At 42.2% G+C, this 18,274-nt stretch overlaps 1 protein-coding gene across 6 annotated transcripts in view; it reads left to right on the forward strand.

The window, feature by feature from the left end:
- nrxn2b (neurexin 2b) overlaps nt 1–18,274 on the forward strand; it is a gene marked incomplete at both ends in the record, with an annotated part of 555,176 nt that overhangs the window by 196,010 nt on the left and 340,892 nt on the right. For 4 of the 6 annotated variants that reach the window (XM_079216106.1, XM_079216105.1, XM_079216107.1 and 1 more), the window contains one exon: nt 14,613–14,774. In XM_079216106.1, the coding sequence (XP_079072232.1) occupies nt 14,613–14,774 (162 nt within the window). Of the gene's footprint in view, nt 1–6,699; nt 6,724–14,612; nt 14,775–18,274 lie in introns of all 6 variants that reach the window. The other 2 variants (XM_079216104.1, XM_079216103.1) reach the window with 1 other exon arrangement.

Raw genomic sequence — 18,274 nt, forward strand, 5'->3', positions numbered from 1 at the left:
AAAACCCTCATGCATTTGTCAGTAGTAATAGGGTTAAACAACGGAGCAGAAACAAATCACTTAATTAGTGACACTCCAGGTATTTGACTCTTGAACCTTTGGCTTGCATGTTGTGGCCACACACACACTCACACACACACACACACACACACACACACACACACACACACACACACACACACACACACACACACACACACAATCCACATGCAAGCGTCTCTTTAAGGTCAGCATAATGACAGATTGAACCTCTCGTGGTCCAAAATGAAGGGAAAAAAAAGCCCTTTGGATGCTCAGTACAGCAGAGCGGCAGAGGTAGTGGATTTGTTTGATGTACATAATGACATGCTAACACCCCTGTAATACTTCCTCAGTTTCCCGCCAATGACATTTTAAGTAATCCTAATGTGCTCCAGTCCAGAGGAGGTGGGGTGCAGTCAGTGTGAGTGGATGTGCTCCTTCCACCCCCCCTCCCCCGTGCTCCTTTCCCCATGCCGATCAGAGAGGTCAGGACCCCGAGCACAGGTGTGTGTACATTACCCAAACGACAAACGCCTCGGGCTGGAACACCGGCCACAGTTGTTTGCTACCAACGGCGAGCGGTTCCTTGAGTTTGAGAGGGAAAATAAAAGCTCATTTGCATCACATTGCCACTGCATTAGCATGCCCGCCCGCGTTCCTACACTCACTCACTCACTCATCAGCCTCATTTGCCGCTACCTGCTCCAGCACTTTTATGTTTATTCATCCCTCTTTCCGGGAGACCTGTAATCGGATAACAAATCTCCTCGTCATTAGCACATTCAAACAGGTAATACAACGCCGGTGAGACAGGAAGAGATGATGGGAGGGAACAGGACAAGTCAGCAGGGAGAACGTCTTCGGGGAGACTAAGGAGAGGAGAAAGCCTAGCACTGAGTTAATTTTAATGACATCTTGTATCCAGGTTGAACGTTAATAGCGCTAACAAAGGCATCCTTAGCACTTACCTGCATCACAATGGGAAAGTGGTGTACGCTGTCCTCTTTAGCCAAGCTGAAAGCATTTTTATTTTTTCCATCATCATTCATGTTTTTACAAACCTTACAAACTATACAATTATGAAGAGCTAGCTGGAGCTACTTTCTCTAAAACATGAATATTCATGTTGAGCTGCTTATAACTCTATGCTCACAGCTGAATCCAAATGTATTTTCAAGAGATGGAATGGAAGTTAACTATATAGTTGATCCCCCCCGGCCCCTCTTATGTTTTGTGAATTCCTAAGTAACAATCACTAGTTTAGTTATATGAGCCATCTGTCGGAAGAACATAGTCGTTGCATTTGTTTTGTTTAAAGAAGAGCTGCTACTGATTCTAAGGACATCAAACATTGAACTTAGCTAGGCCAAGTGCATCCACAAAATAGACCAATGCAATGTGAAAGTACAATGCAATCAGCTCGAGTGTTTACAAATGATCAGCAGTAAGATGATTTACTGTAGCTTAGTTTATTTTGAATCTCTACTGTAAACTGAAGTAACAGTTCTACTTGTGGGTTGGCTTTGAACTCATCCTGATGGACTCTAAACAGAAACAAAGGACAATGAGGAAGTCAGTCAGTCAGTCAGTCGTTCAGTCAGCAAGCCAGAGATGAGGAAGAGAAGAGAGGATGATGAGGAAGCACAGCAGAAAGGGAGAGAGCATTATGACCATCTGCACTGCAATACACAATATGTTCTCCTGCAGTCTCCACACACACACACACACCTATAGAGAAGCACACACCCTCACGCACTGTTTGTTTGCAGACTTCTCTCCGCCGTAATTGCGGTGACATTTATATTTGCACCTGAAGCCTGTCTGCCAGTTTCTATTACTTGGAGCCAGATTCAGAGAGAGGCAGACGGGAGTGCACGGCGGATGATTGGAATGAACGCGGAACCGAATGCACCTGAAAGAGCCGTTTTGAATCGCGGCCCAGTTCCCCTCCATCTGACAGGGTCACTCGCCGAGTGTCTGTGTTGCAGGGGGAGCGCCTAATACACCACGAGTGCATAAATATACCCAGCGAGGCGCACGCATACGGAATGATCTGGAAGCTCACGCTCACATGGCCAACACAAACTGAGCTAATACTTACACAGGTGACACACACACATTTTTCATGTGTCTCTAAACATTAATTCAGACTGAAATTTCCGCCCGGTGACAAATAGCATCCGTATCCTCCCCTCCCACCCCATAATACTATTCCAACAATCGGTTTCATCACTTATTTCTAAAGGCCCAAATTTATAGGAGAATGGTCATCAGTCAGACCGTTCTACCGTACAGTGATGAATCTATCTGGACTGTGAATCTAGGCTCGGGCGGCACTGTCCATTTGTCATGAAATATTTATTCAGCTCGTTCGCTGGTGGCCACAGTTCAGTAGCATCCACTGTGACAAGTGTGCAAAAGATCAGCGACTCAACAAAAATACCATCTAACATCTTGGCCATCTGCGGCTGGCATCCTGCGGGTCCTCTGCACAGGTTGGGAGAGTCACGTCAAGCGTTTCTGCCTGTCTGGGAAATGCGTGATGGTGAATGACAGCTCCCCGGTGTTTAATACACGCCCATTTCTTAGCCCCAGGGAGGGCTCTGTGAGACAGACGCAGCACACAGTTGTATGTCTGGGCCTGTGGCTGTGTACACGACTGGGAACTGTGTCCTCCATCAGCAGACATCGGCACTCACAGCCATCGTTTTCCCACACGGGTCAATTACAGAAAGAGGGATGTGCTGTTACAGCAGGGGCCCCTGGCATGTTGGGTTGAGGCAAAGTTGAAACAAGCCCGGTGCATGGAAAAGGAAATTTATTTTCAGACAGTCAAATTAGTATCTGGTCTATTTTTGATATTCCTCCTCGTCCCTTTTGTGCTGGAGTTGCATCAAAATCTTGAGCCGGTTTTATCGTTTGCTACTCTGAGTTGTTGTCAGCCCACTGTGTGTTGTTCCAGTGATCAGCCCATTCTGTGTCATTTAATTAAAAATAAATAAAACAAAGTTTAATTTTCTGCACAATTGATCTTGATAACGGAGCACCAGTTCAGTAGTAATTCCAGTTTGTAATGGCGACGCCTCCACCACAATTCCAGTGCCTCAGTTTGTTTCACTTCTTTCTCGTCTGGAAGTTGTACATCTCCTTCATTCCTGTGCCTGTTGGGAAGTTGTTCTTCATTAGCTTGCATGCCTTGACCTTTTTGACTTAAAGGGAAACTTTTTCAACCTGAGGACAACATTTGTTGAATTGGTTCCAGTGTTGAGGGAGAACACTGCAGAGGGCAGCAGCAACTCCTCACCCTCAAGGTGAGACATTGTTTTTGCCACTGACGGGCCCAGATTGTTATTATAGGTGTCAACATTATGGAAAGCACATAACAGAGAAATAACATATGTTCCTGACCTTTCACTTGATGCTTGTTATTGTGTCTAACCAAGTCTAGCTCTGGGACAAATCTCATTCTGAATGTGAGTGAGATTTGGAGCGAGGAGTGCTGGACTGGTTCAAGTTTAAGGTACAGAATTTTTTTTAGTTTTCTCTATAGGGTTCCTTCCGTATTGTTGTCAGACACTGGTGATAACAACCTGAGTGTCAGTGGTAGAAGAATGCAGTTTCGGTGGTCTTCGATTGAAGGTGATAAATTGCATTGAAGGAATATGTTGCAGCCTGTTCAGTGGCTTCTGTATCAGCGTTCTCCCTCAATACTGATAACTATTGTCCTCATTAGTCACTAAGACACAAAAACATGAGACCTTACAGAGACCTGCTCAGGGGAATAAAACACCCAAGCCTGTCCTATGTACATACACGTCTTACTAGAAGATTATGCAGATACCATGCATACAGATCTCCAAATATAATCTCTCCCTTTCATTTCCACCACCCAGCTTTGCACATGCTGACTTCACTTTATCGTGTAATTTCAAAGATCATCAGCAATTTTCAAAAGGATGAATTTTTCACAACCATCCCAGGGCTGCTACGCCAAAGAACGGAGAGAGCGATAAGTTCAAAAATCCAGACATCAAACGCCTGTGAGGGATCTGAAACATGCTGAATTCAAAACGTCGCTCTTAATAGTGTCTCATCCCCCCCACCCTGCTGAATCACAGAGTGTATTTCAATGGGGGTAGAAAAGCCCACAATCATTGTCACCTTTTGTAAGAGCACATTTGCCTCACTTAATAAACCAGGATCCCAGTCGCTGGAGCTTCCTATCTATCACATTCACTCTTTGATGTGTCAGCTGTTGTTTTTGTAAACTCCGAGACACGGCCGAGCTGCGTAGGATGGCTATATAAATTCCCATCCACATTTAAATCCCCTTCACTTCACCTAATTAATGGATTAAGAGGAGTGGGTGACTGGTCACGGCACTTTTACCATGACCCCGGATCACAGTGGGCGTGCACGAGGCGTCAGATCGGCCAGTTCGCCCCATCGGGCGGGTGGGGGGGGGCTTTGGTGATGGCTGCCACTTAGTCTCCCACACAGATGGCACAAACACATAGTAATCCAGCCCACACGGCAACAACCACTGCACTGTACCTACTGGCCACACTACAGGCACAGACTTGTGGAAACATTGTGGTGACGGTTTCTCTCTGTACGTATGACTGACTGAGAGATTTCTTGCATCATCATTAGAACTTGAACGTACAATTATTTCTGATTTAGAAGCCCGGGTCACACGTTGAGATTTCAATTGGGTAATGCCCCATCCCCAACACATGGATACATGGTCTGCATAGATTCAGCACAATTTCTGGCGTCAGAAACAGTCGCCCACTGTAGCTGACGCTTTTAACTCTCAGATCGAGATACAAGATGTCCTCTAGATGTTCCCTCCGTCCTGAGGGGAAACTCGAGGCGGATCTCACTGATAGATCCTTTACCTTCTCACTGCTGGTACGTGGGAAGACTGACTCCCTTCCACCACTCAGTAGCGTGGACATAGAGCTGATAGTCCGAGTGAACCGGACATGAGAAGCTACCGTCAGGAACTGACAAGAACTTTGAACTAAGGTCTTCATGATGGACTTAAACCTTCCAAACCAGTCTGGAAAATGAAACCGCTTTTATACATGTCGAGTGTCAGCCGATAGAGCTTTGAAAACTGAATCTAATGTAACGCGGTGTTAATGATTTTTAAGTATGCATTTGATACTCTTGATTCTGTCTTCTAATTCCACTGAGTAACTGAAAGAGTTGTATTGTACTCATTAGATGTGTCTCTCTGGGAGTTATGGACATGAATATTTTAGTGAAACCATCGTCACCGAACGAATCAACAAATTGGCAGATTTAACAGTGAAGGTCCTCATCACCTGCACCTCTACTCCTGCCCGTCAGCTCAGCTGTGATTCGCACTTCGTAGATTTCCTCATTAATCGACCACAAAAACATCCGAAACAATACCGATCTGAAGAATCGGACGGCGAGCTATTCACCTTGTGTGCGCTTGTGGGATGTGCAGCCCTGTTCACCGTTCCCTTTTTCATCCCACCAGAGTGACATGATGCGCAGGTCACAGGCTGGAGATGTGTCTCATATGGATCCTTATTTTCTGACATGTTCTAGTTTGCTTGCTTTTCTCTCCTCAGGGACATTGGCATTGCAATTTCATTTTGTAAATGACTTGAGCGACTAATTAACCATTTCTCTCTCTCTCTCTCTCAGGATGCTGCAGGTACCGGTACCCTCAGTGAGATCCCTCTGTCTTTCTCTCTGCTCTTCTCTATCCTCTCCTCTCATTCTGACCAATATGCTAAATCAATTATGTTTCCCTCAATGCCTCCGATGATTTCACAGCAATGGAAATGTAATGTCGTTTTTACCACAATTGTCCATTTTTACAATGCAATAATTTATTTTTTGATTTTTTCCTTCATATATCACATTAGCCCCCTTAATGACTACTTGGGGACATTATGCTTAGAGATGTGCACCTTTTCAAGTCATCAAGACACGATTGGCCTCGCCCAGTACTAAAGGACGCCATTTTCAAACGGACTGCATCCCACTGCCAGCCGAGCCCACTGACCAGATTAGGCTGTCCGAGTGAACACTTGATGTACTTTTCCCTCACTCCCTTCCCCACTCAAAACCAACATCCCCATCACAACGAGCCAAATCCCCTCTCTGGAAGTTGATTTGCTAACTCTTGTCTCTTTTACTAACAACAAGCTCCAGAATTCTTCCAATTTGATTCTTTTCATTGGTGAATCTTTTTTCCCTTACCTTTTATGATTTCAACGACTAACACTGTGTCATTCACGGAATGTGAACCATCTGTTGTTTTCTCTACTTAACTTGCGACTGACATACTAACAAATGTATTGTTATCCTTTTATTCCGTTTGTTTTATTTTTGTAGATGACCCTTTTAAAACAAAAATAATTATACAATTGCTTTCTTTATTTCTTTATTTGGATGTTTTACTATATGAACAATAGGGACATTATATATATATATATATATATATTTTTTTTTTTATATATATATATTTTAACATTAGATTATTTTTTGTTATTGAAAGGAGAATCTGAATTTGCAAAAGGCAATTTTTCTTTTTTTTCTTTGCCACTTTTTTGGGGTTGAGGTGTGTTTTCTTGAGTTTAAGGTTTGTCATTATTTATTTTTTCTTTCTCCTCCCCCTGTTTTCTCCTGAAGCACGCAGGCATTGGACACGCTATGGTAAACAAACTGCATTATATGGTAGATATCATTCTAATTGTCTTATACTTTGGTTTGCCCTGGGTTTTCCGTTACCTCTTTCTATTCTGTTTGCTTTACTGAAAGTACAATCCGCCATCAATTCCAAGGTAGCTGAAAAACCACCTCTCTGTTTTTCTTTTAGCCCTCTCTCTATATATATGTACTTGCTTTTTATTGCCATCCAGTCCCCACCCCCTTCCTGAAAATAATTACCGTGTTCATCCAAAGAGGTCTGCCCAAAAAGATATAGAAATTTAAAAAAAAATAGATTTTAAGATTTTATTTGTTGCTTTTTTTATTTTATTTTCTTATTTTATTTTTTTTACTTCAAACACTATCCTTATGAAGAAATAAAGAATCATGATGCAAGATATCTTCTCAATTGAGTAAAGTTTGAATAGGTACCTTTTGGTATTTTCGTTAATCCCTGTTTCCTCCTGATTCCTTTTCCTTAGAAGAACCCTATGAAGTGAACGTACACCGCAGATTTCTCAAGCATGCAAGTGGCTTACTAGAGCAAGTCCAGTGAGAGCAAGTAAAACAAAAACCCCAAAATCAGTTCCTTCATTAATTTCTTCATTATTTTTAACAACATGTGAGGGATTTCACTCATCTTGCCACGTTGGACCCAGTTGGACCTGCTCAGCCTGTTATATAGTGACCGGTTATCTCGGCTTGCCATCCTGATGTTTATGGAGTCATGAAGAGTATTTACAACTCTTGATTTAATGGCCGAAGCCCTCACTGTAAAGTAGGCCTCAAATGAGGGTTTGATCCCATTAGTGGCCGTCGGCTGATTTATGATCAAGATGGGGCTGTTCCCAGACCAGCACCTGAACACACTCCCGCTCTTACTCGCACATGTGCACACTTTTAATAAAGTGCTTTAATGTGGCATTAGTCCCCTGATCTCGGGTGCAGCAAATCAGACCGGGAGTACCGATGAAAGCTCATGATTGAAAATAAAATGACAATTGCGCTTTTATTAAGCTGCAGACTGGGGACATTGCGGACATGTAGAAATTGAAGACTCTCTGACCTCGGTGGGATCTGGTTTTAGTAGCTGTGATGAGTGTTACTTGCTTTCACTGGACTTTTTAATCCTTGTATGCAGCAGATCATAAAAAGAGCTGCCTTGGAAAATCTGAACGGTGTGCGATCGACCCCTCATTAACACTAACACTAACTTATATTTCTTATACTTTACCGGCCCAACCCCTTGCATGAAGAGACTTGAACACCCCTACCCGATCTTATTTTATTTATTTGTTTCTGTTTTTTTTAATATACAGATTGAGAATATATGTATATGTATATATCCTGGCTAACATATATACATACATATATCAATTGTCCTAATTTAATCAATACGGCCATGAAACATGTTAGCCACACCCTCTTGCTGTTTTATTTATTTATTTTCACTTTATTTTAATTTTTTTACTCCTATAACTTTAACTTCAAAATTAACTTACTAAAATGAATAACGACCTCACACCTTATCATTCTGAAACCCCAAACAAAAGGGAAAAAAGTAAAGAGGGGAGACAAACTTTCATTTTCTGGGTGAATAGAGGATTGATGCCCCACGGAGAGAATCTGCCCAATTCATCATAAACAAGGCTGTTGAGTGTGTGCGGTAAGCCACTGTATCTAGTGACTCACTCAGTCTCACATTTGACAAAAGAGATGAAGCTATTTTGAGCTTGCATCTGAAATCCTGTGGCGGAAGTTTAAGTGGAGTATAATCATGATTGAGGACAGATTTCTTTTTTAGTTTTTGTATGTCCAATAGCGTGGAGGTCATGGGTAGTGATGATGAGACATGTCCCACCACTGGGAGACTAGTTGTTCTATTCACCAAGACAGTGACGTCCTCTCGCCCCTCTCAGTTTTCCCTCTTCTTTAAAAACCCTCTCATTTTTGTTGATTTCATCTGTGATTGGTGACATTGATCCCATCCTGTCCCTCCTCCTACTCCAAACTGACAGTGTCCAGTGGCCGTGTCCCTGCACCCTGTCTGCATGTCTCTAATGGCTAGAACGTCTTCACATGGGCATCCTCCCAGGGTGTAAATGCTGCTCTAGCCCAGCGCGTGTTGGTGTCTCGATGGGTCTTTCTGTTACATTCTTGTCTCAACTTTAACATCGGAAGCTCTCCTCCTTTCCCCATTTGTCTGGTTACGTGGTGCCCTGCAATTACATTCACCAACCCACTACTTTCCCATTTTGCTGCATCTTGCCAGATGTTTTTTTCTTCATTTTGTATTCATCTAATAGTTGGTCTGTTTGTGTTGTGTCTAATGGAACCCCCCCCTCCACACGCACTTACACCCCATCCAATCCTCATTCTTCCTGTCATCCTTTCCATTTTAAGTGCATGGCTTGTGTGTCACCCTTGGATTCATTTTGTTTATTCTAAACTAAAACAAACCCTCGCACATGAAATAACACATTCAGTCCACATTTCGGACCTGGTTTGAGCAATCAAATTTCAGAGGACTTTTAAAGAATCCTCACCTAACTTCACTAAATTTACTAAAACAGTGCTACTAATCTACTGTTTGAATCAAACCTTTGTTGTAACTGTACTAACAACCATTTTTGTGTCTGACTTTCCCTTACTTACAAAAATACTAACCGATTTTGTTCACCCCCCCTTTTAACTCTTTCGGCAAACAGCAAAAACAAACTCCTCCCCCTTTCTCTCCCCCATCCCCTTGACAAATGTTGGCAAACCTCACTCGCCCCAAACCTCCCTCATTTACTAACCTAGGTGTGGAGCTCAGTTAGAAACTAAATATTTAGTGTTGAAATAATACATCACTCCCGGCTAATACACGTTGACAAGCTGCCAGACACCTACAGAAGTCCACCGCCGGTTGGGACATCCCTCCTTCCTGCAGCTCTGGCTTTGACCCGAGCAAATGGGTGTGATCTATGATGATACGTTTCTTATGTTAGTCTTCAACTGTATTATGCAACCGCTGTTATACAAAATGTGACACAATCTTTCTCCCTGCAAAAGATCAAAGTAGTGCCAGCAAGGGTAAGTGATTCATTTTCCAAGGTAAGCTCGCTGCTTCCTCTCTGCATGGAGGATGCTGTTGAATACATGCAGGTACTGACAGGTGCCCGTACCTGGTCGAGGACAAAGAAACTAGAACTGAAAGTGAAGACTGGATGCTTCAACAAATTGAAGGTGGAACACAATCTTTATTCTTGAATAGAAAATGTGCTCACGGTGAGAGTGAGAAAGTCACACAGAGATACTTTTAGTTGTACGTGTTGACGGCCTGACATAATATAGCTTTTATAGCATAAGATATAATATTCTTCCTTTGTCTTTCATACACAGGAAGTAGTGTCTGCTGTCCTAGTTTTAACAGTAACACATCTCATTAATATATGGTTAATAGATAGTAAATTCATCTTAAGTTAATTAATAATTAATAATACTATAACTTGTTGTCTTAAAGAGACATAACAATTGTATTCTCATTATGTTAGTCCACTATTTATTAATGGTTTAGTTTAACTTTGATACCATGTTAACCAATTATTTACCAATAACAATGTGTTACAAATATATGCTTCATAATGTTAATGTTTACATAAATGGTTTATTTTTGGTTTACAAATCATTTGGTAATTTTTAACACGCACTATAGTATATAAAACCTCATGAGTGCAACAATAAACTGTTAATATAACAACAAATATAAGTTTAATAATGAGTAAATAATAGTATGTTTTCATTGTTTAGGCAAGGCAAGTTCATTTGTATAGCACATTTCAACAACAAGGCGATTCAAAGTGCTACAGTAAAAGCATCAAAATATAATGCAGAAGAAAACAGGATTTAAAAATAGTTAGTTAAAAAATTGAATAAATAGTTAAATAACTATTGTTTTATACATTATTAATTGATTTACAACGTAAGGTGGCTAGAATAAGACGTGCTCGTAGTCGATGCAGGTTAGTCCCATCGTTTCATGTGTGGTGGTATTGCCTCAGTGGAGGCCCTGTTGGAATCATGTTCACCTTCGTTAACTTGATGAAAGGGGGATCTACTTGTCGGAGCGTTTAGTTGCCTGCAGTCCTGGGGCCAGATATGGTCGATGAGGCAGTAACACGCTCGGCTGATCACACGGCAGGACTCCACGATGAGAAATGTTCTAGTTCACCATGTGAAGCCCCATCACAAAAGCTTTGATATTCTGTAGGTAGCCGGTGGTTTCAGAGGAACACTGACAAAAGAGATTGATTGCATAGATGGGGGGGTTGAAATCATAACAGAGACCGTTCCCCCACCACAGGACCACGCAGGCATGCGAGTGGGCAAAACGCAATGCTCCCCATGATCTGGATTCAGAGCTCAGTCAATCCTTTCACAGTACATTCAGCTGTAAACAGCTCCAGTCTGTGTTTTCTATGATAGCTGGGGAACACAGTTCAGCACAGATCAGCCAGCTCTGTTTGGTCTCTGTGTGTACTGGGCTAAAGGAGTATTTGAAGAGCAGCTGGGTAAAAACCAATAAATGCAGCAAGTGGGCTTAATGTGTGTTGTCTTACTTAGAAAATCCTATTGTTAGCAGAGGCGTGTTGTTTTAGCTACTTATGGAAGGTAGATCCAGGCAAGATTTTTAGATTTGATTTTTTGACGGTTTCATGGTTTTCAATAAATCCAGTAGAGTGAATTTCTCACTGGATAAAGAGCAGAAAAGGAAGCTGTACATGTGTGAATGAATTATGTTTTTGTATTCATCTGACATGCTTATATTATCACACCAGGCTGTGTTTCAATAAGGAAACTGATCACACAATCACAACGATTATTTTCAGGCCATATTGTTGCTTATGCTCAGGTCCGTTAAAGACACTTTTTTTGCGGCGAAAGAAATTACGATTGTTTTCATACAGTAAATAATGTGGTATGCCACCATTTCCCGTTAATGAGTGATTTGGTTCTGTCACTACAATTACTCTGAATGCATTCACAATCACGGGACGGCAGGCACAGCCGCTATTTCTTTCAGCGACCTGGATCCAACGTATTGCACTGCTGTCCCTGAAATATCCACAATTACATATTTTTTCGAGCTGCGCAATGGAGATAAAATAGCCAGTATTTCTGGTGGATCCGTAATATTTTACCCCCTCCATTTAAATAATAATATGTTTGTAATTTGCAGCGCCGGTTTTGAATTAGGAATGCATTTCCTCCGAAATGTAGGTCCTCCAGGCCGGGAGCGTCGGGGTATTTCCTGCAGTAACCTGTGATATCATCACCCGTTTCCCTCCTCCGGCCGGTGATGCAAGTGCTTGTAATGTCCCTGAATGAGTTGAGTGCGCAGGTTAAAGTTTGGTGAGAGCAAAGACTCACTCGTTCTCGTGAATATTTACAAAGTCAGCGCAGAAACAAATACCCAAACACTTGGATATTTGTTTAGGTCTTGTTCATTTTTGAATAACTATTTATTTGCCTATTTTTGCATCCTGGGTTTTTTTCTTGTTGCTTATGTCCAACATCTGATCACAGAAACAATGAATGAATGAATTCCCTATGATAGCCACAGGGATTTTCTTTTGAAATGCTTTGATGAACAATGTAAGTGGTGGAAGCTGGGATGATGGAGATGGCAAGAGAAAGAAGGACAGGACCGATACATTGCTGATCTCTATTTTTCTCGTTTTATCTGGGGACTTCACAGGTGTCTGGCAGCTAGATGGGCTAGCCCAATGGGCACATCCATCACTGAATGTGTACCATCAACAACCCTCCACAAAGTATTCTTCCACATCCAAATATCTTGCCTGGCCATAAGATTTGTTCTTCAGCACTCAAGTCAAACTTTCAATTTCAGAAATTTTACAGATTACACCTACCCTTTTACTCTCCACCCCACCTCCTTATTTCGAGAATAGGTCAAAGTCCATTGGAGCGTCTTAAATGGCACGCGTTCGTGAGACAACCCCCAACTTCCCCTCCCCCGTTTCACTCCCTCTGCCCCCGCTTCACCCCCTCTCGTCACGATAGGATAACTGACGTTGCCCCGCTGTTAGCCGCATCCAAGATCTTCAAAGACGACCCCTACACACCAGCACTGTCAAGCGCAGATTCTTCATGCCACATACACATGGCCAATACGATCGCTCTTTATCTCCAAGTAGTAACAGCAGACATAAAAATGAGTTGCCCTGTTTAGAAGGGAAGTACACACAAAAAACGATCAAGAAAAAGTGAAGGCGAGAACTTAACTGGGCTGACTGGTCTGTTGAGTGCAGTTGCTAAGGTTTCTTTTCAGCTCTGCTTTAGAAGGCTTAGCGCACTTTATATTCAGTTCAAGCTTTTTTTTTGGTTTGTTTTTGCATTTAAATCAATCTTGTGTGTATTGGGTTTAAAAAGAAAGATAATGCGTCTGTGCCCATAGCTTGCTGTTAGAGAAAAATGATGTACATCAAAACTACATTAAAAGGAGAGTAGAATCCAACGGGCATACATTGCGTACTGCTAAATGATGAATCTTATTGTATAAATCCAAATTATAAATTAGGCGTTGAGTGAAATGAAGGTAGTGTGTGCAAAGGGAATGAAAATCAGATGGTTGTCTACTCGGCTCCCTACAGTCCTGTTTTTAAGCTTTGCACATTTATGCAGAGTAACAGATGTTAAATCAGACACATGAGTACTTCACTTTTGCCCAGGCCAGCTCTATTAGGATAATTAGACAATAAATTGGTCACTAACTGCAAAAATCCCTCCTGAATCAAACAGCATTATTTGGCAAGATGTTTGCGCTGAGGCATAGCTGTGTTGCTGATAGCAAATACAGCCGTGATATAATACAATTAGCCAAATTATAGACAACTCCTGGAAGAACGAGTGGTGGAAACTGAGTTGCATTCTAATTTTATACGAGCATATCTCACATTTCCTTTTCTCTGCTCTTCAGGTATTCTTAGAACTGACTAGGTTGAGTGTTAGATTTCAAGCTGCTGCTTCACCTCATCTTGTAAGGTCTTGTGTTACATCAGTGCAAGAGTAGTCCCCACACATGCGGTTGTAATTTAGATAAAACATCTTAATCAAGTTGGTCATGTAAAAAAAAGCCTCCTGAAAATGTAATTTGACAGACAACCAAATACCATTTGAGCTTAAAAAAAAACTAAATAAATCTCAATTTCACAGAAAAGCCTGGAGGTACCTAAACAAATGCATCCTTTATGCATATGTTGGGTAGGGGTTGGTATTTAGTCCTGTTTCTCACACCATCGGCTTGCGGCTGTGTGTTTGATTCCACCTGGCACTTTCAGCTCTGCTCAGGATCAAACGTGCGGCACAAAAGACGAGACTTGAGGCACTTAAATAAATAAAAAGGGATTTATTTTTGCTGTTAGGACCTCAAGTGAGGGCTGTTTCAGCAAAGGAACATTGCAGAATAACTATGCCAGACGCAGGGGAAGCCCAGTCTTACCTGTAAAAGCATGATGCTGCACTGGTTGCTATATTGATTTTGACATGTCTTTAAAAAGGTGCACTTAATCCAGAGTAGGATGCAGTTACTTTAACCATTACTCAATTAAATCAGGAGTCAGTGATTACACGGTGAGCACAGCACGGCGTTCCATTGCTTTTCTCTTAGCAACTGCACTCTAGAGTGAAAGCCCCCAGTCTGAGTGGCACCAAAAGCAACCAACCAAACGACGCCATTTAGAGGACAACCACACCTTTTGTCGGTGTTTAATCCACTTTCTTCCTTGTTTTTCCTCATTCTTCTAATTCCTCTCCACTCTTGGAATCCTCTGTTTCTACCTATCTCTGTCTCTTTCTCTCCGCCTGTCTCTTTTGGGCCATGCCTATGCCAGGTGACCATCTCAGTGGATGGTATATTGACCACCACTGGTTACACCCAGGAGGACTACACCATGTTGGGTTCTGATGACTTCTTCTACATTGGAGGGAGCCCCAATACGGCGGACCTGCCCGGATCACCAGTCAGCAACAACTTCATGGGCTGCCTCAAAGATGTGAGTGGCTCTGTGTGATTGTGAATATATATGCTGTATGTAGATGATCAAACATGCAACCACATGCACACGTGGGTGTATTATGGAACTATGGGCCCCTGGGCACAGACAAACAAAATTCCCCACGACCATATTTAATATTTGTTTAGCCTGTTTTGTATCTTTGTTGGCATTACACATCTCTCTGTGCTTTTGTGTCTCTTTGTGGTCATTTTGCATATCTTTGTATTTGTGTCACAAAATTGCTTTGGTCTTTTTCTAGTTATTTTTTGTTTTTGGTTGGTTTGACCCTCTATTTGTTTGTGTCTCTTTGTAGTTTTGTTCCCTTTTTAGGTCATTCTGTTCCTCTTTGCAGTCATTTTGCGTTTCTTTGTAGTTGCTTTGTAGTAATTGTGTGTCTTTGTGTGGTTGCCTTTTCCCCTTTTCATAGTCGTTGAGAGTCTCTTTGGTTCTCTCTGCAGCAATTTTTCATCACTTTGTGTACTCTCTCGGCTTTTTGTGTCTCGTTTTAATCTTTTCTTTTGTGGTAATTTTGAGTCGCTTCCTGGTTGGCATGTCTCACTTTGAGTGACATTTTGTAGGTGAAGGCCGAGGTTGGCCCTGACACTTTGGGCCCCTGGGCCTGTTCTCAGTAGGCCCGTTCCATGTGTACATACTCTGTTCTTTGTACTGTATCGATCTGCATCATGCTAGCAAGTTACTTGCTGTGGAAACTTACTTGACCACACCAGCCAGTGTGTGCTGAGTTTAACATATCACTTTTAGCTCTCTGATAGTGTACTATTGGTACAATTTAGATTTTTTTAAATCATACAAACATCACAAAGTTACATTGAGAACACATATGCCACTGGACTAAAGCCAGTTTTGACTCTGACACCTGAATCATCAGTCTGTGCAGATATACAGTGACTCCCATATATGAGCGGAGGAGGTGTCAGACCGACAATATGCTGAATCTCTTTCAAGTGTTTGGTTCCTCTCCCCGAAACCATACTGCAGACCAAACACATCCACAGATATTGCACACACTGCAGTGCTAGTGAATCACAAACACAACGTTTCAGATGTATATCATAGCTGTGATGCATAGTTGTAATGGATGGATTTGCAGAGGACAGTTGCCTTATACAACACTTTATATCTTGAAGTTTGACATAAAAATGTTTATATTTTCAACAGGGCTTTAATTCACAGCTTAACAAGCTGTCAAGAGGACCAATCACAGCTTAAAGTATTATGCCCTTGTAAATGTAATGACTTGTATAGTGGCGACGCAACATGGTGCCATTGCATCTCCTCATAAAACCACGCTGATTGAATAAGTAATTACTTTTGCCATCACTTTTAATGGATCGCACAGTAATCGCCCTATCTCTAACTTAATTATGCCTGTAGAATTACATTTTCATTATTTGGGTTGCTATCAGAAGGATCCCTAGTGGGTCTTAAACTTCCCAAGGCGTTTAACTATCCTCTCTCATCAAGAACAGGGCTGGATTTACAGTCAACGTACAGACCGAGCACAGGGAAAAACAGACTATGGTGAGAGTTAACAGCTACAAATAGAGGTGGAAGGGAATCTGCATTGTGAGGCCAAATACTGGAAAAGGAGAGACAGAGCAGATGGTTGGAGAGCAGAGCATTTAAGACTCTGTTGCATTGGGTGATCGCCCAATAAAAAGATAAGCATGAGAAGATGAAATGAGGATGAGATGACTAGTGTTAAAAAGATAACTTGACATGCTAGCATAACATGGTTGAAAAAAAGTCTCATAAGATGTCCTAGTTTTTTGTGAAACCAGCTCTTAAACTGTTATGTCACTTGTTCTCTTAAAGTGACATATCTAAGACTCAATACCAGACCCTCTAATTTGAAAATGTGTTCAGTTCAGAAAAAATATATATAATTTGATACACTGGTTGTTATTCCTGGCATGTGTTTCATGGGCTGAACTTGTTCAGCTGGGGTCAAGCTCTAATGACTGTATCAGCTCGACTAAGCCAGAAAGGTATCTACAAAGAAAGGCACGGAGAAAACCCTCAACACAGGGAACTGAGAGTGACAGTAGAGTAGTACAGTAGAGCTGAAATTACAGAGGAAAGTGAGGGGTTGAGGTGGGGGCTAGACAGCGGTGTGTTTCATCCTGTGCTAGTTCAGTGGCACAGCTCGGATTATCAGTGGTGTTATGGTCCGGGGCAAGGCTTTCATGCCGCCACCGTGGTCAAACGCCTTTGATACGCTTGGCCAGTTCCCTCCAGGCAGCCGAAATCCAAAGGAAGAGCGCAGCAGAAGAAGAGTAAAAAGGGACCGAAAGAGGCACTGAAGCCCTATGAAGTTTGCATTTGCTGTGTGTGCACGCGCGCATATGTGTGTGTTCAAAGTCACCCACATGCTATGATCATACACCGTAGGTGCATGTGTGTGTTTTTCTAGGCTCCCAGTCAGAGTGGTGGAGTGTGAAATCAGATCGCTCCTCAGGCCCTCGTCCCTGTTTCACAGATTCCTCTCTTCCTCAACATGTCACCATCTGTCTCTCCACTGCATCCGCCGCTTCTCCTTCGTTCTCCCAGACAGTGACCTTGCTATCGCCCATTTCACACTCCTACCTCTATATCAGTCTCCCTTCCCCCCGCACCTCTCAGCATCCCTTTCTCGGGGGGCACTTTTGTGTAATTACGTCCATGGTAGCGATGTTGGCACGCCAGCTTTGCCATGCTGACGGCCAAATTGATTTTATTTTCAACTAATTTTGTGCACAGGATGAATGCTCTGGCCCTCCTCCTTGCCCTCTTTCTCTCCCACCCTGTCGTCCCAAGTTTGTATGGATGCTTTCTGTCTCCGCCTGCAGCTTCCACCTAGTCTCATCTTTGTGGTGTGATGTTATCTTCCGGAGTCATCCATACCCCCCACTTACCACACATTCATTTGAGACTTTGGAGAAAATTACTTTGACCTTTTCTAATTGCGTCCTTATTTCTAAGGCAGCAGCAATCAATGCAGTGTATAGTCATGCTGTGTATCTGACAGTAAATGCCAATACATATTGAACATATTTGTTTAATTGCAACCCTTACAAAAAACGGCTCATATAAAGTGGTATGTGCGCTCATTGGACATTCACAACCCCAAGTACATCGGAAGGAAGATGATTCTGTCTGTTCTGCTGACCTGCAGGTTGTTAGATTTGCAGAGTTTCTCAATAGCAGAAACAAATCAATGTAGTCACCCCTGAGGAAGGCTTCGGCCCAGTCACCGTTCATGTCGAGGCCACACATTCTGGTTTCAGAAAGATCGACGTACTAAAACTCACCCAGCGGCACTGCGAGCCAAGTCAGTGAATTGGAGAAGGAAGTGATCATCATATCAAAAAGAGGGTACAAAGCTGTGTTTCTGAACATTATTAGCTCTGCTCAGTTCTTTTTAAAATCTTTGACTGATCTTTTAAACAAATAGACAAAGCCGGCAAACTTCTCTACAGAGTCAGATGAGCGCTTCA

Source organism: Taurulus bubalis (genome assembly GCF_910589615.1).
Source record: "Taurulus bubalis genome assembly, chromosome: 3".
Classification (NCBI taxonomy): Eukaryota; Metazoa; Chordata; class Actinopteri; order Perciformes; family Cottidae; genus Taurulus; species Taurulus bubalis.